Source organism: Nyctereutes procyonoides, unplaced genomic scaffold (assembly GCF_905146905.1).
Source record: "Nyctereutes procyonoides isolate TBG_1078 unplaced genomic scaffold, NYPRO_anot_genome, whole genome shotgun sequence".
Taxonomy (NCBI): Eukaryota; Metazoa; Chordata; class Mammalia; order Carnivora; family Canidae; genus Nyctereutes; species Nyctereutes procyonoides.
Genome location: NW_026575139.1, coordinates 42222309 through 42246640, shown reverse-complemented (window position 1 = coordinate 42246640; position 24332 = coordinate 42222309). Strand labels below are relative to the sequence as shown.

The window sequence follows — 24332 nt, the reverse complement described above, 5'->3', positions numbered from 1 at the left end:
GTAAGATCTTTAGATCTACTTGGCTCCCCAACATAACCAAAAATATACTGTAAAGGATCCAATATCCACTCAGGGTGTGCCCTCATACAAATGAAAGTGGGCTCACCCTGGGACTTATAGTGGTCAGAAATGCTTTTTGCTGAAAAGTAAAAGGACAGGAAAAAAATGAAGGTGAAAAAATTTAGGAGCTCGCTGTTTGAATAGGTAAATGGACAAATTTGAGAAATAAGACATGTTTCCAAGCTCTGGCCAATTCTCCTTGTGAGATTTTTGAAGACAGGAAGGCATAAACTAATCCTTTCACAGACAAAATCGTGACTTCTATCACATATTCAACCACAAGACGTGTATGGTAGACTAAAGGCTAGGTAAGTAGTGGTGACTTGTACTCATTCGATAGATAGCTATGAAACACAAACCACGCAGAAAGGTAGGATGGATCTTCAATGGATGTTTAATAATAGTGATATACTATATTCAATAAAAGATCCTTCAACTTGACTTCTTAGGAAGTATACAGCCCCTTTAACATATAGTTTTCCCGTCAAGAGCAAGGGTTCATCATGATATAATGCCTTCCCACCACTACAAACAAATCATTTTAGCCTCAGGACAAGTTTTAGAAATTTTTATAATCTTGTTATCTTATAATCCCATCTTTGCCAAGAGATTCCTGTTTATTTTGCCTCAGTTTTCCCAGAGAATGTAAAGTGAATCTGTGTGGCTTACGCAGAAGCCACACTACTTGAGCCAAGCAGGTAATAGTAACTTCAAAAGGCAGAGGGGGTGAGAAAAAAATGAAAGCCAAAAGTCCTTTCATGTTAACATTTTATTTAAACCAGTACAAGCACCATGCTTAACAGAAGACTGTCCAAAATAAACATGCAATATGAACTAGCAGAGACTGAAATCACAGCTTAAAAAGTTGTGCCAGTTGTTGAGTTTGTTAAATGATGACAGGGAACTGTTAAAATTCACAAGACCAAACCATTAATGTTTCAAGCCTCCTCGATGAGATTATATTGGACCATCTCGATCAGTGGGAACTGCCCTGGCAAGTTAGTGATCTCAAACAATATTCAAGTAATATATGTGTATGAACTATATTCCAAAAAGCAATAAAACACAGTTTCTATCACAACCTTAACATAGTTGTTTTGAATATTACATGAACATGGTCACTGATTTGAAATGTCAAATGGCATAACAAGAAACAGATTTCTCAAGAATATTCAACTTGGGACCATTGGTGTTAAGTGGCCTAAGAAGATTTACATTCTTCCAGAAATATAAAATAAGATTTGTCCAGAAATGTTTGAGACACTTCTTCACATAAGTTGTAAAGGCTCAAATTCTATAGATTCCAGTATTATCAGTCTAGTGAACAAATAGAGAAAGCAACTGTACTAAGAATACTTGAATTGATAGAATACAAGTTACTCTCTACTTCCACCAAATATCAGCATTTAAACTCTTATGAAAATATCTATTCATCACTAGTCCACATTATGGATTAATGACATTGCTCAGGTTTCAAAGTAGTCCAAACATTTTTTTAAGTATACCTTCCTTACTATCTACATATAGGTGGGGAATAAAGACAGCCAAATTTAATTTGGCAATAAACTCCTCTAACTGGAAATTTTTAAAGTGTCAAACCAGATACAGTTTATGGCTACATTTGACTCCTGAAAATAGGAGATAAAAGGGGAGAGAAAAGTGCTGACAGACATTCTGCTACAAAGATTATTTAGTAATGGTAATAAAAAATTTAGCAACACCCTCTTAAACAAGAGTATGTTTAACTGCACTAGGCATTTGGTAAACTTTTTAGAAATAGACAAATTTGAACATTTATTTTAGAAGTCAATTAAACAAAAACAATCTAACAATCTTTTTCCTAACATGATTGCTTCAATACCAAAACAAAGTGAAGACTATTCAAAACTCTGACATTTTGGAATTTCAGCATAGTAACCTGAGAACAGATTTCTTCATTTGTCATTTATGTTGCCACAAAAACCATACTAAAAATATGTTAGGATTACTAGTTGGCTCTATTGTGACAACATCAGATGCTATGCAGAACTTATGCAAGGCCAAGAATTTTAAAACTAATGCTGACTTAGAAGACCATGAAGGAGGTTCCCAGGAAAAAAGCTGATGCCAAAAGGGAAAGATTAAGATATGAATGGGAATGGCTGCACCGGAAAGCTATGGAATGTAAAAACTGGAATTATCCAATCTGGAGTTACTATATGAGAGAAGGCAGAAAAAGAGAGCAAACTGAAAATATTCTTGAAAAGAACAATGCAAAATTTGATTACATGGAAGGGAAATTTATATAAAAAGTCTGAGAACAACTCTAGAGCATAGGATTTGTAAGTCTCCCTATAGGACAGAGGGAGTAAAAACATGTTCTACTGATTTCCCCAATCTATTGTCTTGCAAAATACATGTTATTGATAAGAAGTCAAACAAATTCAAAAAAACATGACTTATCACAGTTCTCTGTCCCTGTTAGAGAACAGGGGAACTAAGTTCTGTTTATGTAAGTCAGTCTCATCTGACATTATGAAGAATTTTCAAGTTTGAAAACAAAATAACTAAAACATGCAAGACAAAGTAAGGAACCTCATTAAAAAATACATTCTTGCAGCACTAGTTTCTCTTATTGCTGCAAACCAGGTGAAACGAAATCTCATTTCCTTCATTTAAGAACATTAAAAACCCTCTCCATTCATTTGGGTTTTATTTGCATTTCCGCAGAATTATAAGTATTATTCTCCAATATCAAAATAGTTGTTTAAAGAACTCGTAAACCTCCTGGGTGAAGTTCTCTCTCTCTCTCTCTCTCTCTCTCTCTGGAAATTGGAATAAAGAATCCTTCCCATTCACTAACCAAAACAAATGCCCACTCTAGCACTTCCTCATCTCCAACTAACTTCCTATTGCTTCCTGTTTTTGAGATTAGTGAAGCCAAACAATGTTGGCAACAGAAGATTCAATATTGTGAAAATTCCAACTATCTTTACCTCTTCATTAAAGTAGGCACAGAAACCTCAAAAAATGCAAAGAATATAGAAATGAAAAATACACCAACATAAAATAATGCCTTTCCAGTTTTGAAATGATTGAGATATTCTTAATATAAGAATTTGTTCACCAAATTCAGCTAGTCTTTACAGTCTCAAGACCTTTTATCAAATTAATGTTAAACAGTTAATTATAATATTCTTAAAGTACACTATATATTAGAATCCTTGCTTTATGTCAAGAATGCCAATAAAAACAGATATCCAGTTTAGAATATCTTCTGACATTTAGGACATAAGATGCAATTTCTACTGATGTGTTAATGTTATTAACTCTAGCCAAGGTTTTTAAGATAAGTAATTTTTCCTATGGCACAAAAGTCATCATAAATGTACCCCAAATTATAACTCTCAACTGCCATATATTCACCAATGCAAGCAGATAGTTGGAATTTTAAAAATATGAGGTTGATTTTATTACAAATTTCAGATACACACGTTAGAAAATTGTTTTACTTGGACCCTTTACAAAAGTATTAATTTCACCAAATCCGGAATACTGGCAGTGTAAAAGTTTTAAACTAACTTTAAAGCTAACAAATCAAAGGCACAGTATTAACACATTTAAAATAACTTGTGTTCACAGGACATTAAGAGGTGCTTTATAAATAAAGTGTTATTAACCTAGATCCAAAACTATCTAGCTATGACACAACCAGGAATGAAGCCCTTGATTAGTTCCAACCTATCAATTTCCAAGACTAACATGCTATTTTCTATAAGAAGAAAACAGAATAGTCATAACTACTATAAAATCTAACTCTCAGACCTTAAGAATGAATGATTGATGAACAAAGTTTCTGGACTTGATTAAAAAGATACAGGAAACCAAAGAAGGCATGGAATTGATGACAAGTGTATCTGTAATGCAGCTTACACTACAGTAATTATTTTTCATGGCTCTAAATTGGGTCATTCAAGTCTTTTACCCCAACTTAATTTTAAAGATTTGACAAGTGATAATATGCTATTTTCATATATAAACTGCTAATATCCAGTATTTGTCAAAAGGAGGCAACTGTTGTCTATCACAATCTAATACCCACTTTCCAATGGTGTCTGTAAATAGTAACAAATTCTGAACCATAAGTTATAGAAATTAGTCACAAGAGTGCAAAAAATCCCTGGAGAGAAGTAGTCCACCTAACAATTACAAATATAAGGAAACACTTTACAAAGTTTCATTACTATGAAGATGATTTCCCCTTTGTTCAAAATTTGAACAAATGAAGAATTTTTCTTTACTGCAGGAAACAAACTGTAAGTAACAGTGCATTTTTAGGCATAAGTATTTATGTCTGGTTCCAGTATGGTCAGGTTAATACATAAATACTTTAGAAACACAGAAGTTCACATTAGTGGAAAAATCCAAGTTTCTCACGTAACCATTCTTCGGTTAGGTCTTCGGTATTTCTTATTTCGAATACCTTAAGAAAAGAACCTTAGGTCATACTTTGGCACTCAAAAAATAAATAAATACACACACTATATATGTGAGTATTAAAAAACAAATTCTCCTTTCATTCATGTTGGTCATGACTTCTCTTTGTAAATTAGATATACCTTTACTTTTTGAAATGCTAAGTACTGTATTATCAAAGTTTAGCAATCAAGACGGCATAAAACCAAAACTCTTATCTTAAAAGTACAAATCTATGAATATTCTAAAAGAATAGTCCTGTACACCCACTAGGAGAGATAACCCGAGTACACACAACTAAAATCAATCTAGCTAGTTAGTAAGTGGAAGAATATATGCTGGTCTTCCATAGTTGGAGGAAACACAAGCTGTAGATTGTTTTAAAAGGATGGACTACAGGTCCACAGCACAAAACTCTGCAAGAATCTGTATACACACACAGGCCCAGGAAGTATAATGGCTATAAAGAAGCAATGTAATAGAGCAGAAAAGATGGGATCGAGCCAATTTGGGTTTGAATCCTAGGTCTGTCATTTACTATCATGGACAACTCTTGGACAACAGTTTCATCTTCTAAATCTCAGTTCTTCCATCTACAGAATAGAAATATCACCATCAAACTCACATGATTGTGTTGAACACTCAATGTGATTATTTGTAAAAGTAACTTATAAATTCTAATGCCTTAGTTCCAGCACTTGATGGTGTGCGTGGGATTAGAACAGAAATGAGGTTGTTAACAGGGCTCCCTCCTAACAACCTAACCCCCTTAGAGCAACTCCAGGGTGTTCCTATGGTACAAATGAGAAAAAGTAGTGTCGGTAAGTTGGTGGTGTCAATGACAATCACATAAGATAAAGGGAAAAGGCCAAGGGCACTTAAACGACATCTCCTGGGTTGATAATTAAACACTTTAGGGGAAAACAGACACTGTCCTTAAAATAAAACCTAAAAGGAAATGTTACTTAATATTGTTTCAGTGATATACTATTCCATTTCAAAACCTTAAAAGTATATACTGTGTCAACTCAAACTAATGCATGGAAGTTATATAAAGTATGAGAACAAGTACCCCTCTTACTGCTAAACTTCAACAATGCCATAAAACAATGGGGGAATGTGAAATCTTAAACAAAGTGTCTCATATAAAACAGAATGGTCTAGCATAGTAAAGCTCATAAGTATTCTTACCAATTAATTTTAGACTTTGGTACTATATACAGTTAACTGCATTAATAGGGAATTTCTGCACAGAATTTGGTTCATTTTGCCTATGGTAAAGGGCTCTCAGAAGCTTCAATGCTTACTTTTATCTACTAGAGATGACATTATGGAAGATGAAAAAACTCTCAATAGACTGAATTAGTGGCAGTAGCTTTTCTAAAGCTGCCTATATTTTAAATGTGATTTCTTCTAATCAACATAATTTCTATTCAAAAAAACACATTTTGATTAAAGACTTCTATCATTCTGAGTAGCCTGGGTGGCTCAGTGGTTTAGCGCCACCTTCAGTCCAGGGTGTGATCCTGGAGACCCAGGATCGAGTCCCGTGTCAGCTTCCTGCATGGAGCCTGTTTCTCCCTCTGCCTGAGTCTCTGCCTCTCTTTCTCTCTCTCTCTCTCTCATGAATAAATAAATAAAATCTTAAAAAAAAAAAAAAGACTTCTATCATTCTATTTTCAAACAGTAAAACTTTCTATATTTACTGTTCTGTTCTAAATAACTTTCACCTGCATAAAAAATACTTAACTCTTCAGATTACTTTAGCTATTGCTCTAATAGTGAGAGAAAAATATTGTCTCAACAACCAAGTAAAACATAAATACCACCTTGGTTAGTTCAGCCGTTTGGACTAGCTTATTCTTACTCCCAGCATACATCATCTGTTGTTCAGGCTTACACCCTGGAAAAGAGATTAGTATAGAAATGAGACTTAGCTTTTGAAAAAGTGATGGGCTTTCATTTTTTACTTCTAAAATGGCATATTTAGGATTTTCTTTGCTATCAGGCTTACAAAAAACTTCAGTTTAAATGTGTATGGTGTATTTCAAGGGCCTTACACTGCATACTGCCTGCAGGGAGCCATTGCTAAATGACAAGTCCACAGGTTGATAAAAATAAATGTGGCTAGGTCTCTGCAGATCTTTTAGAACCTTGTAAATACTTAAGAAGCTTTCAGAATAACCTAATTTTGACATTAGATATCAAGATCAATTTTATGGATGCCAAACATATACAGGTTTAGGGATGGTGATGGATCATTGTGGGGAGACCTGTCCTGAAAAAGTTACAGGCTGCTTACATATTAAGTTAAAAAGGTACTGCAGTATATTTTAAGTGCTAAATAAACGATAAATAAAAGTTTAGAGAAAAGTTCAGAAAGTTTATTGTGGGCTTTAAATGGTGGTGATACTGGGAGTTCTGGTGATAATGGATATATCTTAAGTAACAATAAGCCATTTTAATATCCAATGTAAGCTACTCTGGGACTTTCCTCAAGGTTCTAGGCATATCATCAGTAAGTACTATTTTAAAGATAAACACAAATATATATCATGATTATACATTAAGTTCATGTACTTATACACAAAACTTAAAAAGAAAATATATGTTGGTATTTTAAAATGTCACATTTCAAATTCCTTAAAATGTATGTATTATTTGACTAAACAATTACACTTCTAGAAATTTATCCTAAGAAAACAAGCAAGTTCTTAAGAATGGATACGTTATAGTAACTTTCTTCTAGGGCTGAATTCATGTGCATACATACCTTTTAGGCTATTCAACACTTCACATCTTTAAAACAAGCATAACATTTGTCTCCTATAAAAATGGTTTAATTAGATCAGATCCAAACAACACACTATTTAAAGAAATTCACTCACCAACAGGACTGGAGAAAATAAAGCACAGAGGATATGAAACTCTTCCATCATCATGTTGGTATTTATAACTATACACAATGAAGGTTTTTCTCAAGTTAAAGAAACTAAAATTACTGCTCTATTTGATACAAGTACTTACCAACAAAGTTCTGAAAGAAAACACATATTTAGGGTGCTAATGAATGGTAAATTTCTGTCCTATCCATTTGAGCCATATCTTTATCTTATCATTATCTTTCCACAAAAGCATATATGAGCCCCAAAATTACAAAAACATATAATCTCTCAAAAATAAATTATAAAAGTATGGATTAGGATGGATTTTTTCTATTTACTGTAAACACATAATAACAGAAGGAACTTTTAAAAAAGGAAATAATTCATCCCACTAAAATGTCAACTTCCCATTTTTCTTAGTCCAGTATGTGAGTACCTACTTTAATTGTGATCATGTTGTAGAAGAAGATTTTATAAAATATAGGGCTTTTAAAAATTGAACCAACTTCATAAATAAAATTCTGACCACTAGGGATCCCTGGGTGGCGCAGCGGTTTAGCGCCTGCCTTTGGCCCGGGGCGCGATCCTGGAGACCCAGGATCGAATCGCACGTCGGGCTCTCGGTGCATGGAGCCTGCTTCTCCCTCTGCCTGTGTCTCTGCCTCTCTCTCTCATTCTGTGTGACTATCATAAATAAATAAAAATTAAAAAAAAAAAATTCTGACCACTAAAGAAAACAAATCTATTAAAAGCACTAAGAAAAGGATATCGAGGTTGTCGTTCAGGCAGTTCATCTTTAAGTTCATCTGGTGAAATGCCCTGGCACCATAAAGAAAAACAACTTTTAAACATTTTTCTAACCCATAAATACTTAAGAGATATGCCAAACAACCATTCTACTAATAGATATAAACTCATAACCATATACCACAATGCAAAATCTTATGTTACTAAATTGTATATAAACTGAGATTACTAAACCCTCAATCCACTGAAAACCCACTCAGTTTAGTTCTGTTTATTAACATGTTCCAGTTGTCAGGAAATAATAAGATTAATAAGCTACCTTTCAAAGGAAACATCAATGTCTGATTTAAGGGGGAAAATGTTAATTTCTTTTTAGTCTAAATTAGTTACTTAATTTGACAAACTAAATGCTTAGGTTATAAGCATTTTAGTTTTTAATTACTGGTCAAGCAATTTAGAAGTTATACTGGACATGTAGCTCTAACTTCTACCACTTACTACCCTGAATTTCAGTAATGTTTTAAAGGTGATTCAATTAACAAGACAATGTGCTACAAAATAATTAGCACATGGTTTTCATGCATAATGAGCATGTATTTAGACTCATTTTAAAAGTACATGTAACTAACATAGCATCTTTTAGGCAATAGTAAGTGCTTAACTATAAAAATGTACTTAGCAGATCAAACAAACCTCAAGCTCTTCATCCAGTACCACCAGGCGTTTATCCTTATCAATCTTCACTAAAATAAAAATATAGTATAAGTAAACTGTGATTCTAATGTGACCTTGATCTACCCAACCCACGGATTCTCAGCCCTTTCTCTGGCATCTAAAATTAAAACATTAAGAAACACAAACATAAAACTCATTTGCAGTTTAATTTATGGTCTATTAGCTAGCTGTGCTTTTCAAGCAGTCAGCATTTAAAGGCTTTTACCCATAATTCGCATCACCTAATTTGCTTATTTAGAGTTTTATGTCAGCTCCTTATATTTCCTGTGTATCTGAAGAATTCTCTAACTCAAATGCAACTTCCTACATAAGGTCCAAAAGGGTGACTGCAAACATGATTGGTCTATATAACATGGTTAGAACTGCAGGAAAAAGCAGACCAGAAATTAAGACAGAACCACCACAAATTTCCTGCTTCTCCAGAGTCAAGATTTCATAGTGCAGTATGATTATTATGAGATACAAGATTATCAAATAGCAGTTAATCTATATTCAAATATATGTAACAATCCAAAGCCAAATGATGTATATTTAGATAACCTATGCCTTTATTCTTTTCTATTACTGTGAAAAGCCAGCCATTTTTGGTTTTGCACTGATTTCATAGTAAATTCTTATAGAAAGATCTCAAATATCTTTACCTTTTGCAGCAAAATGGCACTGACATGAATTTTCACTTTTAAGAACTGTATGTCTCTGTTGTAGGATTTATTTGTAATAGAGCCAAAACTCATGACAAGTTGTCACTACCTCAATTCACATCTGCCAGATCCCTCTCTGTTAAGCATAGTCTATAGAGTTCTGCACTGTTACCCCCTTGACTTTCCCCTTCAGCTTTCTAAATCACCACTCCCATACCAAATATAACTTAAGAACATAAAAGAAATCTGCATAACATCAGATACAGTTCACAGTGGGAGAGGCAATATGCAAATAATTCTTTGCATTGTCAGAAGTGACACTTAAAAGTACGCTCTATAAAACTGGGACTCAAGTCTAGAACTGAAATAAGGCCTCAAATCACTTTGAAGACAAAGCTGAACACTTAACCATTTCAGGTGCAGGTAAAGGTTTCTGGTTGAGATTGAATGGGCAATTTTTAGTCTCCTGAGAAGTTAAAGGATGGAGTTGGATGGGTCACTACAAAAACCAAGTGACTAAGATCATTTTCTCCAGAGCTGTGTAGGCAGCTGAGGAGGAAGGTAAGCACTCCACCTCTGTTCTATGTTAACAGCTGTTACTTATTTTTTAAAGTGATCTAAAAGAAATGGAGAGGATTAAAACAGAAGGAGGCAAATTATTTCCTAAAAGCTCAATTTATTCAATGTAGCTGTAAGATAAAAATCAACTAAGACCATGTAACTGAGGCAATCACGTTTAGCTTACTTATAATGGCAGCATTGTTTGTTTCTTTGCGAAAACGAAACTTTCTCAGCTTTTCCACTAAATCTTCAGCAACATCACACACCACCAAAGACTCACTCTAGAAAAGAAAAAAAAGATGCATAAAATGCCATGACTTCAATACAATTAACCAAGGTCATGTTAAAGTTATAAAAGCTAATACCTTTCTTTAAAAACATACACTGACATCTACATATGTCACAACTATGTGAGTTAACATGAAACACACAATTTTTTTTTAAAGATTTTATTTATTCATGAGAGACACACACACACAGAGGCAGAGACACAGGCAGAGGGAGACGCAGGTTCCATGCAGGGAGCCCGACGTGGGACTCGATCCCGGGTCTCCAGGATCATGCCCTGGGCTTAAGGCGGTGCTAAACCACTGAACCACTCGAGCTGCCCTTAAACATACAAATAATTAGAGCTCTTAAATCTACCAACCTTTGTATCTACATTAATTAAACACACTTGTTCATCTTATACGTATGTTATACTTTTTCTTTGGCTAATCTAGTTCTCAAAGAACTAGATGCAATAATGTGCAACTTCATCAGAACCAGAGAGGAAGAGAAAAATATAGGAAATACAAGGATCACTGTCTGCTGTTAGAAAGTATATTTTTTGGGACACCTGGGTGGCTCAGTGGTTGAGTGTCTGTGTTTGGCCCAGGACATGATCCTGGTATCCCAGGATCCGAGTCCCGCTTTGGGCTCCCTGCATGGAGCCTGCTTCTCCTCTCTCTGCCTATGTCTCTGTGTGTGTGTGTGTCTCTCATGAATAAATAAATAAAATCTTAAAAAAAAAAAAAAGAATTATGAAAGGGAGATGCCTGGCTGGCTCAGTCTGTAGAGCCTGCAACTCTTGACCTCGGGGTCATGAGTTCAAGTCCCACACTGGGTGTAGAGATTACTTAAAAAAAGGAACTATGAAAGCAAAACCAGATGAAACAAATATAAAAACTAAAAGAACCCTTTAAAAATTATGAAAAAATGTTAGAGATTCTTCTCCAGAAATGCAGTAAGGAAATTACCAAAAGCACTCTTTTAGTAATGCAGATGTATTACTGATTCCAAGGAAGAGCATGGAAAGCTTCTTTCCTCCTTTCATTAATGTGTAAAACTTCAAACACATACAAAAGGAGAGAGTAGTATGGTGGAACCCTATGCACCTATAATTCAGCTTCAAACATTATCAACACATAGCCAATCTTATTTCATCAATACTCTCAATACTGCCCGATGGTCTGTCACACAGCAAAAGCCTAAAGTCATTTCAACTGTAAAAATGTTTGTATGTATCACAGAAATGACAGCATGTGCCATTAAAATATAAGGACAAACATTATCACACCTAAAAAAAAACTAACAATAATTCTAGCCTCAAATAATCAAACAGAATTCAAATTCCCCTTACTGTTTGTTTTGTTTTCCTCCAATAGCTGGTTTGAGTCAGGTACCAAATAAGGTCCATATTCTTTGATCTTTTCATGCATAAGTCATTCCCCACCCCCACCCCTTAAGAGAGAACAGTTCTGAGACCAATGCTTTTTTTTTTTTTTTGAGACCAATGCTAAATAACCCAAAAAGATTAAGGCCTCCAATTTTAAGTTAAAATACAAATTTAATAAAAGCCTGCTTTTTTTTAAGATTTTATTTATTTATTCATGATAGACACACAGAGAGAGAGAGAGAGAGAGAGAGAGAGAGAGAAGCAGAGACACAGGCAGAGGGAGAAGCAGGCTCCATGCAGAGAGCTCGACGAGGGACTGGAGCCCGATGCGGTACTCGATCCCGGGACTCCAAGATCACACCCTGGGTCGAAGGCAAAAGCCTGCTTTTTTGACCCCATGTTGGGTAAATGAGAGCATAAGTTAAAGCAGGAAATAGCTATCAATTTTAAATTGTCCTTTAAATTCAGAACACTGGTAATATGTAAGGTATGATACCATAGGATATGCTATTTACAATTAGAAAGGACATCCCACCAAGTATTATCCAATGAATAAGGCTCCTGTGTGACTCAAGTATGCACATCCTATTAGTTCTCCTTAGAGAAAGAGATGCTAAGTCATATGGAGCTTCCTGAAGGTAGTATTCAACCCTAGTTATCTTTTCTATCTTTTAAGAAAGATACAGAAATTAAAAAACTAAAATTTCCATTCTCTCTTCAACCAAAAGTACAACTATGAGTGAAACTAATAAATATTTTAGATTCCTCTTTAGGCAAAGACCAATTAATCACAAAAGTATTATCTTGCAGCTTTGATACTCAGAACTGCTTGTGCAATCTTGACATTCTAAGGACCAGGAACCAAGTGAAAAACATGCTGTGATTTAATTTATATAGCTCTTTTGGGGGGCATTTTCACCCCTCCCAATACATAATAAGGCCAAAAATTCCTTCCTACAAGAAAAAGGACCCAGGCTCAGTCAGTTCTAATTGCTTACAGTTAGTAGAAGCATTTAAGAATGAGTATAACACCCTGCAAACAACTCTATATGGCAAATATTAACACACAATTAAGAGGAGTGTTGAGCTCAAGTGTTCACTTATCGGTTTAACCAGATAAGGAACATTTAGTGAGTGTAAGCACTGAGCTAAGTGCTAGGGATACAATCCTATAAAATAATTAAATAATATGGGTCTGTCCTCAGGGAGCTCCTGATATAGTGTAGTAGAGAACATACCTCTAGAGAACAGACCTACATCAAAAGGATCAGGAAAACATATACTTGTTTGCACCTGTGATAAGAACTAGGCAGGAGAGACATGGACTGCTACACGAACTTGAGACTAGGGAAGAATAGCATGGGCATAAAAGGTCTGCCTTAAAAGGTACCTGAAGGACCAAAACTGGCTAGGCAAAGACCTTTGATTAAAGCAATCATGGCATATCTAAGATAATGAAAGGCCAGCATGACTCAAGCATAGAGAATGAGCAGGAACATGGTATAAGAGGAGGTTGGGTTGGGGCTGGACCAAATAGGGCCCGGTGGGTCATATTTTGGTATTTATCCTATAAGCAAAGGGAAGCCAGTGAAATGTTTTAAGCAAAGTGGTGATGTTTGAAACATGATCAGATTTGCATGCAGGAAACAGGCAGAGTGCCAAGATGAATAGAGCAAGACTAGTTACTTGGCAAACCTAGTCCCAAGTGAGAGACGAAAAGTAGCTTGGGTTGATGAAGATCGAGAGAAGTAGGGAAATATTGCTAACGAACAGTTAATATATATTAAACACAATGAGAGAAACACAGTGCTATCTTTTACATGCATCTCCTCTCATACTCAAAACAATCCCTTAAGATGGTTTTATTATCCCCACTTTGCAAGAAACTAAGGCTTAGAGAGTTATTTCTCCCCCAAAGTTACACAGCCAGTGAAGCCTGATCTTTTAGCCTGATCTCTAGCCACTCTTTTAACCTCTATAAAGGCACTAGTGACAGACTGGACATTGGTGGGGTTGAGTTAGGAAAAAAGGGCCACCAAGATGACTGAAGCTTCTCACTTGTGTCACAGACTAAATGGTACCTTTCACTGAGTTAAAAACACTGAGGAACAGCAGTTTTGCAGAGAAAGAGCATGAGTTCTATTTTGGACAAAGTAAGGTCCGGAGGGCGGGTGGGGGGAGGTTTCCTACAGGATAACTGAATAGTGGGATATATAGATCTGAACTGGATCTCAGAAGCAAGTGTGATACAAATTCACAAGTCATCTGCTTATATAGGTAGGAGACAAATGAAGCTGTAAGTGTAAGAAAGGATGGACAAAGAATAGAGTGAAAAACAAAGCATTAGACTGGAGCTTAGAACTCCTACACGTGATATTCAGGTAAGCAGAACAGTCTGCATGGGACACAAATGGACACCAACAGGAAAAGTAGGAGGAAAAAAACAGAAGTCAAGGGAAAGGCGGGGGGGGGGGGGGATGCTTCAAAAAGGAGAGAGTAGTCAATTGCCTGGAATGTAGATGAAAAGTCAGGAAAGATGAGAATGAAGACAGTCCTTTGGGTTTGGTGACCATGACACGACCTATTCGAGGGAGGTGGGTTGAGAAATGAGTGGGAGGTCAGAGATAGAGGACAGTGGGGGGGATTGTGTTTTGTTTCTAATGAAAGTAGTGAGCACATTTAAACACCTGATAGGAAAAATCCAGAAAATCCTTGTTAGGCAATTTACTTGATTCTCCACGTTATTTTTGAGCGAGGGGTTCAACCTATTCGAGAATAGAAAGCCAAAGCCCCCAGGAGAAGCAAGCTAAAGCTTCGGACGGTCACTTTAAGGCTAAGCACCAAAGCCTTGGGTCAAAAGGTTTCCAACTGCCCCCTACCTGAAGAAAGCAAGGATATGGAAAAATCCTTTAGGGACAGGCCTGGGAAGGAGGAGACTCAAGCTAAGGCCAGGCGGAGAGAATGGAATCCGAAATTTTCAAGCCCTTCCTGCAAAGGCCGCCAGGCGGAAAATGCTCAGCGCCTATATGCCCCTCAGGCCTGGCCCGGGTCCCGGCAGAGACCCGAGTGGGGGTGTGGGGAGCCTTCGCTAGGCCAGACCCCCGGCCCTGCAGTTCAGGCGCTGCAAGCCTCCGTCCTCAAAGACGCGGCGAGGAGCCCTACTGGCCGCACCCCAGTGCCAGGATCGGCTGGGCGCGTCGACCCAGGCCTGGCTGGAGGATGCTGCCCTTAGGCGGGGTGGCAGCGGCGGCGGGGGGAGGCCAGGTCGCTGCTGTGGGCACGCGCCAGCGGCCGGGCGGAAGCGGCCGCCGACCCACCCCGGGCGCTGCCCGCCGAGTCCGGCTCCGGCAAACAGCAGAGCCTGGCTGGCTGGCTGGCCCAGCCCTCCGGCCCCCGCCCTCCCGGCGGCAACTCACCATTTTCCTTCCGGCCGTCAGCAGCTCCTCGCCTCCCCTCGGGCCCCTTTAAGAATGGCACGACGACCGCCTCCCTTCCTGCCCCGGCGCCTGGCAGAGCCGCCCCCACCCAGCAACGCGACTGGGGCGGGCCGGCACGTGACGGCGGACGGCGGGAGGCGCGGCTCAAACTTAGCCGGAACGCGAGCGCCCTCGTGCTCCCGCTCGCGCTTCTCCTAGGAGAGCAGGTTCTGGCGGTCTGAGAGTCGGGCCGCCGTGCCGAGATGCACTCGCAACATCCAAGCCCGTTCTTGCTTCCTTTTACCTTTACTCAAACTGAGAGCCATTTCATGGTGGCACGATTAGGTCAATCATGTCAATGGCAAATAATGCAATGTTGGCCGCAGCCTACCTTCCAAATTTAACTGTCCGCTTTATTTTTTGAGCATGGAGTTCAATCCGTTCAAGAACAGAAGCCGAAGGAAGTCCTCAAGTCCCTCAAAGGTCCCTCAAACCTAGGCACGCCTGTCTCGCCTCCCGTCCTCTCCAGAACCTCCCCACCACCTTCCAGGACTTGGGGATCCATTCCTTTTCTCAATGGTGTTCATTTATCGAAGTATGATTGAATGAGGATGTCTATACGGGTGTTATTGAAACACTACCTAATGACACTTAAAGAAGTTTCTGTAGGAGGTGCACACTTACTGGAGCAAGCTAAGTTTTGAATGGAGTGAAGTTTGGAAGAAGAAAACTTTGAACTCCAGAATTCATGCGGTTACCTCCAATAAAGAAGCTTCCCGGGGCAGGGTAGTCGGTGTTTACGGGATGAGCTAGCATCATCCCGGGGGCCTGGTGCCTAACAGGTGCTCAATTAATACTTGCTGAATGAGTGAAAGAAAAAGAAAGTTCCAGAACATGCTCGCGCTGTCATCCTTCTTCATTTGTATTGAACTGAATCATTAGAATTTTTATTTTTTAGATTTTTGTTTATTTGAGAGAGAGAGCTCGAGCGGGTGAAGTTGGAAGAGGGAGAGACAGAGGAAGAGGAAAGGGGATGAACAGACTGCCCTCTAAGCCCTGGCACGGGATCTCAGGACGCTGAGATCAGACCTAAGCTGAAATCAAGAGTCGGTTGCTCAATGACTGAGCCACCCAGGTGCCCCTGAATTATTAGAATTTTTTTGAGTTTGTATTTAATGTTTAAATTTAATGAACTGTTAACATGTCAATAAATAACAATAAAGCAGGGTTCAAAATACATAAACTAATTTGATACAATATCTACATTTTCTCATAAATTAGGAAAATGGAAGTATTAGCTATAAGAAATTCCACAGCTCAACTACTTTCTCATAGTGATCTGCTCCCAAAATACTTTTTACTATGAGAAGGGGACTGCTAAGTTCGACACACAGTACCATGTAACAAATGATGGAAGAGAAAATGATGTTACTGGTCCATGAGCTTACATTTGACTTTAACATAGATTCTCCCCCAACCCCCACCTTTTTTCCCAATCTCCTCTCTCCATCTTTGGGAGGAATCAGAGAAAAAAGTGAAAAAATTAGTATTAAGCTACATGACATTACACCTGATAAATAACAAATCCATTGTTTTCTTTCCCTTACATTCTGTTTTTTTAATGTTTCTGAAGTGTTATTGGCTATGAAATGGGCTGATCTTATATTTCACGGAAAAGATGTTGGACTGGGTGTACTGACAAGAACACCCATGAAAATGTGATTTATTTTATTTTGTGGGAGGTATAAAATGAATATAGACTATAGAAACTTGAAACTCAGTCCACAGAACATGTTTTAACCAGAAAATATATTACAGCTATTTTACTTTATTTTTTAAAGATTTTATTTATTTATTCATGAGAGACAGAGAGAGGCAGAGACATAGGCAGAGGGAGAAGCAGGTTACTCATAGGGAGCCCAATGTGGGCCTCTACCCAGGACCCCGGGATCACAACCTGAGCCAAAGGCAGATCTCAACCACTGAGCCACCCAGGTGCCACCCAAGTGCTATTTTAAATGAGGTTTGGAAATGCCATCTGGCTTAGGTTATTCACGGGGGGGTTGGGTTCCAGAACATTTTCCAAAACTTTTCTGCCTGGCTAACCTGTATAAAAAAGTCAAGAACAGGAGCAGCCCTGGTGGCGCAGCGGTTTAGCGCCGCCTGAAGCCCGGGGTGTGATCCTGGAGATCTAGGATCGGGTCCCATGTCGGGCTTCCTGCATGGGGCCTGCTTCTCCCTCTGCCTGTGTCTCTACCTCTCTCTTGCTCTCTCTGAATAAATAAATAAATAAATCTTAAAAAAAAAAAGTCAAGAACCTATCAATACTAGGATATGTTGAAATTACTGAAATGTGTTTCCTCCCCCAGAAGCATTTGACATGAAGACAAGATCAGGCTCAATAGTAAAGGAGTATTCTTTTTAAAAAAAAAAAAGATTTTATTTATTCATCCCAGAGAGAGAGAGAGAGAAAAAGAGAGAGAGGCAGAGACACAGGCAGAGGGAGAAGCAGGCTCCATGCAGGGAGCCTGACGTGGGACTCAATCCCGGGACTCCAGGGTCACACCCTGGGCCAAAGGCAGGTGCCAAACCATTGAGCCACCCGGGCTGCCCCACAAAGGAGTATTCTAAGTAAAAACTGATGGAAGATCAGAACTAGAATAATCTTTTCTGGCCTGAATTTTTTCTAAGTCCTTTATTCTCTGTAACAGCACCTTTGCTAAAGTATGTTTGTATTATTTATATATTACCACCCATTTACTCCATCAATAAAGAGTTACTGAGGACCCATTATATAATCGGCTCTGTCCTGGGCACCATGATCCAAAACTGATTCAACATCCATACCATCCTGGAACTAACATTCTAATGGAAAGGAGGAGGTAAGAGACAATAAGAATAATAAATTAGTAAACAATATTGTATAGTAGAAGGTGATTAGTGCATATGGCGGGGGAGGAGGTGGAATAGGAAAAAAAGAGATTGGGAGTGCACGCAATTAGGGATTTATGATTTTAAATACAGTAGTAGTCCTAGTCCTCACTAGGAAGGTCATGTCTGAACAAAGATTTGAAGCTGTGGAGATTAGCCATATGGATATCTGCAGGAACATTCCATACAGAGGGAAACAACACTGCAAGGGCCCGGAGGCAGAAGCATAGGTGTTGTTAGGGGACAAAAAAAGCAACCAAATGACTGGAGTGGATGAGCTGGGGTGAGTTATAGATGAGGTCATAGAGGGATTGGAGGGCTGGATCCTACAGCCTCGTAAATGATTGTAAGGACTCTGGCTTTTACAGAGTCAAGATGGAGTGCTACTGGAGGGATTGAGCAGGGGACTGATGCGGTCTGTTGCGTATTTTAGCAGCATCATTCTGACTTTGGTGTCCTTTTAAGAAGATCCTTCTGCTGTTGTGTTAGACTGTCGGGACAAAGCGACTTCCAGAGCCAGCCAAGAGGGAGTAACCAAGCTGCAGTGTCTCTTTCTCACTGATTACAGCTAGAAGCTCTTGACAGAACATAAAAACAACTACCTGAGGACTCTAAAGAGTAAGTAATAACAAAATAGCCAGTGAATTGAAGAAGGAAATGTTTTGGTGGCCTTCTCTTTATCCTGTTTGTGAAGGAGGGATTCCTGCCCTAGGGTTATGAGGATAGCCAAATGCATAACACTCAACACTAGACAAACGAGACTGTTAACAGTTTCTTAGTCATATATACTCATAGTCTGGGGGAGAAGGACCCCAAAAGCCATGCAGGACCCGTGAACACAGTGAACAACTAGACATTGTGCAAGGCAGGCTTTGTATTCTCAAAGAGGAAGTTCGTGCTCAGGCTGGCTAGGAACTGAAACCTACCACTGAAGGATACCAGGCATTATGCCTGGTCCCCATGATAAGGGATGCCTGGTTAGAGGACCTTACCTATGTGAGCAGAGTCAGGAGCAGAGCTTGCAGTTAGGTCATGCCCAATTTCACCAAATGTCATGGCAGCATATAACATAAGACCTTGATTTTAGGCCTTCCACCACAAGTAGCTAGAACCTGAAGAATGACCAGTATGGTGCCAGTGACTTTTCTTGTTCTTTTTTTCCTCCTCTACTGCCTGACATGAGAGCAGACTAGATCACAGACAAGTGTAGAACAGAAGAATGTGAAAGGAATCCCCCCCAAACCCCCCTGCCCTTTTTTTCTCCCCTAGCTCTGCCCTGATGCCAACACCCATCACAATCCATGTCAGCACTGTCTCAGCAGGGCAGGGGCACAGGTACCTAAAACCTGAGAGTCTGAGAGCATAAGGGAAGTTCTGAGGAGCAGAGGTTGAAACTGACACCAGGCACACCCCCCAGCTCCATGTGTGCAGAACACACCTGCAGAAGCACAGCAAAGACTATGAGAACTTCACTACAATAGAAACCCTTGCCAATGGACGCCTGGGTGGCTCAGTCGGTTAGGCATCTGCTCTGGCTCAGGTCATGATCTCCTGGGATCGAGCCCCTGCATCAGGCTCCCAGCTCAGTGGGGAGTCGGCTTCTCCCTCTCCCTCTACCCCTTCTCCCTGCTTGTGCTCTCTCTCTGTGAAATAAAATCTTTGAAAAAAAAAAAAAAGAAAAGAAAACATTGTCAAGACTCAGATTAACCCCAGAGTGGCTCATGTGAGGGACAGACCCAAAGAGCATAAAAAAAAGACTTTGAAAATTGAGCTGCCATTCTGCATCTTGATTGTGCTAATGTTCTATGACCCCTATACAGGATAAAACTCATAAAGCTAACTGTACAGGAAATATAATACATTTTACTGTATGGAAATGAAAAATTAAATTTTAAAAAAGTAAAACAAATTTTAAAAAGAATAGACTAGGGCAGCCCCAGTGGTGCAGCGGTTTAGCACCACCTGCAACCGGGGTGTGATCCTGGAGACCCAGGATCGAGTCCCACATCGGGCTCCCTGCATGGAGCCTGCTTCTCCCTCTGCCTGTGTCTCTGCCTCTCTCTCTCTCTCTCTCAATCTCTCTCTCTCTGTCTCTATGAATAAATAAATAAAATCTTAAAAAAAAGAATAGACTATGGGACATGGACAAGCAAGAAAACCATTTAGGAGACTTTTATGGTAATCCAGGGAAGACATGGCCTGAACCAATATGGAACCAGTGATTTGGTGAGAAGTGCCCAGAACCAAAAGAATTTTATGTATCAGAGTTTCTCAACTTTAGCAATACTGACTAGAACCACTGTTCTAGATGAATGTCCTAAGCTTTGGGCCACATTTGGAGTTCAATAATTCTTTGTTGTGGGTGCATTGTGCTGTGTATTGTAGGGTTTAGCAGAATACCAAACACCATGCAGGGCCACAGGAGTTACACTAGAGGCCAGTAGGACCTCCCCCATTGAGAACTAAAATGTGTCAAGACATTGTCAAATGTTGCCAGGGCACAGAGGTGGGAAGTCAACCCCAGTCAAGAACCACTGTTCTAGATGAATGTCCTAAGCTTTGGGCCACAGACTGTGTACCACATAAATCATCAGTGTCATCTCAGTTGGACTGAGCTTCCAAATATAGATGACAGAAGCCAAATAGCTTAGACCATAAGAAGTTTTTACTAGAGGGAGTTGGAAGTTCAATGGGCTGCCAAGAATCAGGTTCTGCCAAGGTACTACTTTCAAGATTTTTCATAATTCCTGTCATCTATGGGATCATACCCAATCAGACATTCATTCAGTTCTGTTGTACAATAGTTGTCTCAAAGTTTAAAACTCAGAGTTATGATGCTTATGATGTTCCTACTGGTATCTTCAAAATAGACGTAAATTTGCTCTTCCAAGAAATACTGTAGGCTATAGAAAGACCATATAAAATGAAAGGGTTGGGCAGCCTGGATGGTTCAGTGGTTTAGCGCCACTTTGAGCCCAGGGTGTGATCCTGGAGATCCGGGATTGAGTCCCACATCGGGTTCCCTGCATGGAGCCTGCTTCTCCCTCTGTGTCTCTGCCTCTCTGCCTCTCTCTCTCTCTGTATGTGTCTCTCACAAATAAATAAATAAAATCTTTTTAAAAAATTAAAGCTCTGTTAACATTTCAAAATCCAGACCATGGCAAAATTACAAGTGGCATTTAGTCTATGCCATGTGGTAGAGGAAACCGAGGCTGGGGCAGAAGGCAAGTATCTGCCGCATGGGAAGGAGGGGAAGTCTTTCCCTTCCAATGTGCTGGAAGGGCAGGAAGGCGGGGCTTGACTAAGTACAGCAAGCAGCACTGTACTTCTGTTCTGGCTTCCCCTCCAGGCTGCAGTCTCAGGATGAGAAGGCAGTGGGGGCTGAGGGTTGCAGTAAAGCATCCAGATAGGTCTGGTCTTGGAGAAGCTGAAGAGCCTGGAATTGGTAGTCCATTTTCCATTTAAGAAAGAAAGAGAGGAGGGAAGAAAGAAGGAGAGGAGGGATGCCTGGAGGCCGTCAGTTAAGCATCTACTCTTGATTTAGGCTCTGGTCAGGATCTCAGGGTTGTGAGATCAAGCCCCAGTGTCCTCTGTTGGGCTCAGTGCCCCAGCATGGAGCCTGCTTAAGATTCTCTTCCTCTGTCCCCTTAACAAAAAGAGAGAGAGAGAGAGAAAGAGAGAGAGAGAATTTGCATTTGGCTCTGCACCACCCTGAACAAGAGCCATAGTGTTCAACAGCAGAGGTGGCTGCCCTGAACAAAGATTGTATTTTTCTAGCCTCCCTTCCAGTTAAAGGTGGACATGAGGCTGAGTTGTGGCCAATGGAATGAGTGGTGTATCCCTAGAGTTTCCTTAAACTGGAGTGATGTCTCATTCTCCCTCTCATTCCTCCTTCCTGCTAGCAAGAATATAGAAATGATGGCTGGAGCTCAACAAGCATCTTGAACTATGAGGTAACCTTAGGAATGGGAGCTACATATGGTAGAGCAAAAATAGAAGCCTGAATCCTGCATTGTGCTGTGGAGTCCTGCATTGACCTACCTCTAGACTTTCATCTAAAATAGAAATACATCTCTATCTCAAGTGAATTACTATTTTGTTTCGGGTTTTGTCACTTACAAGTGCAATGATTTCTAACTGATAATCCACTTGACTGCAAATCCTTGTCACTATCTTTATCAGAGTTACCAGTACTTCTTGCTTAGACTTTTTAAAGAATCTGTTAATTGATATCCCCATATTCACTCATATCCAACCCAGCTTCCTTCCAATAAGTTTTCTACACAATAGCCTAAGTGACTGAAAATGCAAACAGAATGTCACTCCCTGTATTATGATAGTCAGGCAGACTTGAGATTAGAAGTCCAAGATCAGGGTATCAGCAGGCTTTCTGGAAAGAACTCTCTCCTTGGTTTGCAGACAGCTGCCTTCTCCCTGTGTCCCACATGGACTATTCTCTGTATACACCTGTATAGAGAGGGCAGTCTCTCTTGTCTCTTTTATTTTTTTTTTAAGATTTTACTTATTTATTCATAAGAGACACAGAGATAAAGGCAGAGACATAGGCAGAGGGAGAAGCCAATGCAGGATGCGATCCCAGGTCCCCAGGATCATGACCTGAGCCAAGGCAAATGCTCAACCCCTGAGCCACCCAGGCATCCCTGATCTTCCTTGTTTCACCATTCTCCCATTATATGCTCTCATATGTCCATGTACCTCTTTTTAATAGCACTTATTATAATTTTGCCTTTATATTTTGTTCTAGATTCTATTTGTCTTTTCCATTAGATGATAAATTCCATGAGAACATAAATATGTCATTTTTTGCTTATTATTGTTTCTCTGAAGCCATCTACAGTGGCTTCACACTCCGCAAACATTTTCTGAATGAGTAAGAGGTAAGTAGGAGTCAGATCATGTAGAGGTGGGTATGTCAAACAAGGAACCTGGCACTTCATCCTCAAGGATATATAGCATGGCAATCAAGGATTTGGGGTGGTATAATGAAATAAGGTATGTTTTAAAATAAAAGATACATGTTAAAAATAATTTTTAAAAATATTTTATTTATTCATTTATGAGAGACACAGAGAGAGAGAGAGAGAAAGAAAGAGAGAGAGAGAGAGAGAGAGGCAGAGACAACAGGCAGAGGGAGAAGCAGGCTCCATGCAGGGAGCCCGACATGGGACTCGATCCCGTGTCTCCACGATCAAGCCCTGGGCTGAAGGCGGCGCTACACCAGGCTGCCCTAAAAATAATTTTTGCCTGAAAAATCATGTATCATGTATTATGTGTTAGAAAGAACCAATGTTGGAAGTAAAGTGACAAGTTTGAATGGTAGCAAATATCCAAAAGGGAGATAAAGTCTTGAGTTAAATTTGTGTTAGTTCCTGTTCTTTTTTAAGAGTTCTACAGTGTAGGGATGCCTGGGTGGCTCAACGGTTGGGTGCCTGCCTTTGGCTCAGGTTGTGATCCCGGAATCCGGGATCGAGTCCCACATCAGGCTCCCTGCAAAGAGCCTGTTTCTCCCTCTCCCTCTGCCTGTGTCTCTGCCTCTCTGTCTTAGTCTGAGTCTCTTGTGAATAAATAAATCTTAAAAAAAAAAAAAAAGTTCTTCAGTGTAAATCAAGTTGAGTCAGTTTTCTATACTGCTGGGTTGGGATTTGACTTTCATGGCCTGGTTAGTGAATTATCCTTGTTCAGCTGTTTTCCATCTTCCAATATGTGCTGCTGCTATTTTATTTCCTATTCTTGTTGATTTATTTTTTACATCCCTTTACTGTAGTTTTAGTGGAGTTTGGAGAGAGAGCAAAATTACAGGCATATGTTTAATATGCCACTTTAACTTGGAATTCCCTGTTTTTATCATGAAAACTCTTTATTGTTTATTGCAATAAAATTGCCTTTCCCATTGGCCAAGCTTTTTAAGTGACAATTTCAAATGATCGCAAAACTGAGGATGAAAGGGTAGGAGCATAAATTGGTACAATATTTCTGGAGAGCATTGTTTCCCTAAAGGCTTAAAATGTACATACTTTTTGAACTAAAAGTTCCACCTCTGGGAATTCACCTAAGGAAATGATTTAGCTTTAAGAATGTTCACTGCAGTGTTGTTTATAATAATAAAAAGTTGTCCAATGATAAAGCATATACTTTCATAAATCATAAATGTAGCTGTTAAAAAGTATGTTGTTGACCTGAACTGCTTACACACCACTACTCCAGAGAGTACACAATATGTGGT

At 39.2% G+C, this 24332-nt stretch overlaps 1 protein-coding gene across 2 annotated transcripts; it reads right to left on the bottom strand.

The window, feature by feature from the left end:
* Positions 1-811: 811 nt before the first annotated feature.
* On the bottom strand, positions 812-15267 carry GMFB (glia maturation factor beta). 2 transcript variants are annotated; one of them, XM_055304417.1, is made up of 7 exons: positions 15158-15267; positions 10269-10365; positions 8841-8890; positions 8170-8219; positions 7404-7489; positions 6345-6418; positions 812-4522 (listed from the first exon to the last, which is right to left on the bottom strand). In XM_055304417.1, the coding sequence occupies exons 1-7, from the start codon at positions 15158-15160 to the stop codon at positions 4451-4453; spliced, it is 432 nt and encodes a 143-aa protein (XP_055160392.1). In that variant the 5' UTR covers positions 15161-15267; the 3' UTR covers positions 812-4450. The 2 variants fall into 2 exon arrangements, with proteins under 2 accessions (XP_055160392.1, XP_055160393.1); XM_055304418.1 differs by having other exon boundaries at positions 7404-7486.
* Between the last annotated feature and the right edge of the window lie 9065 nt (positions 15268-24332).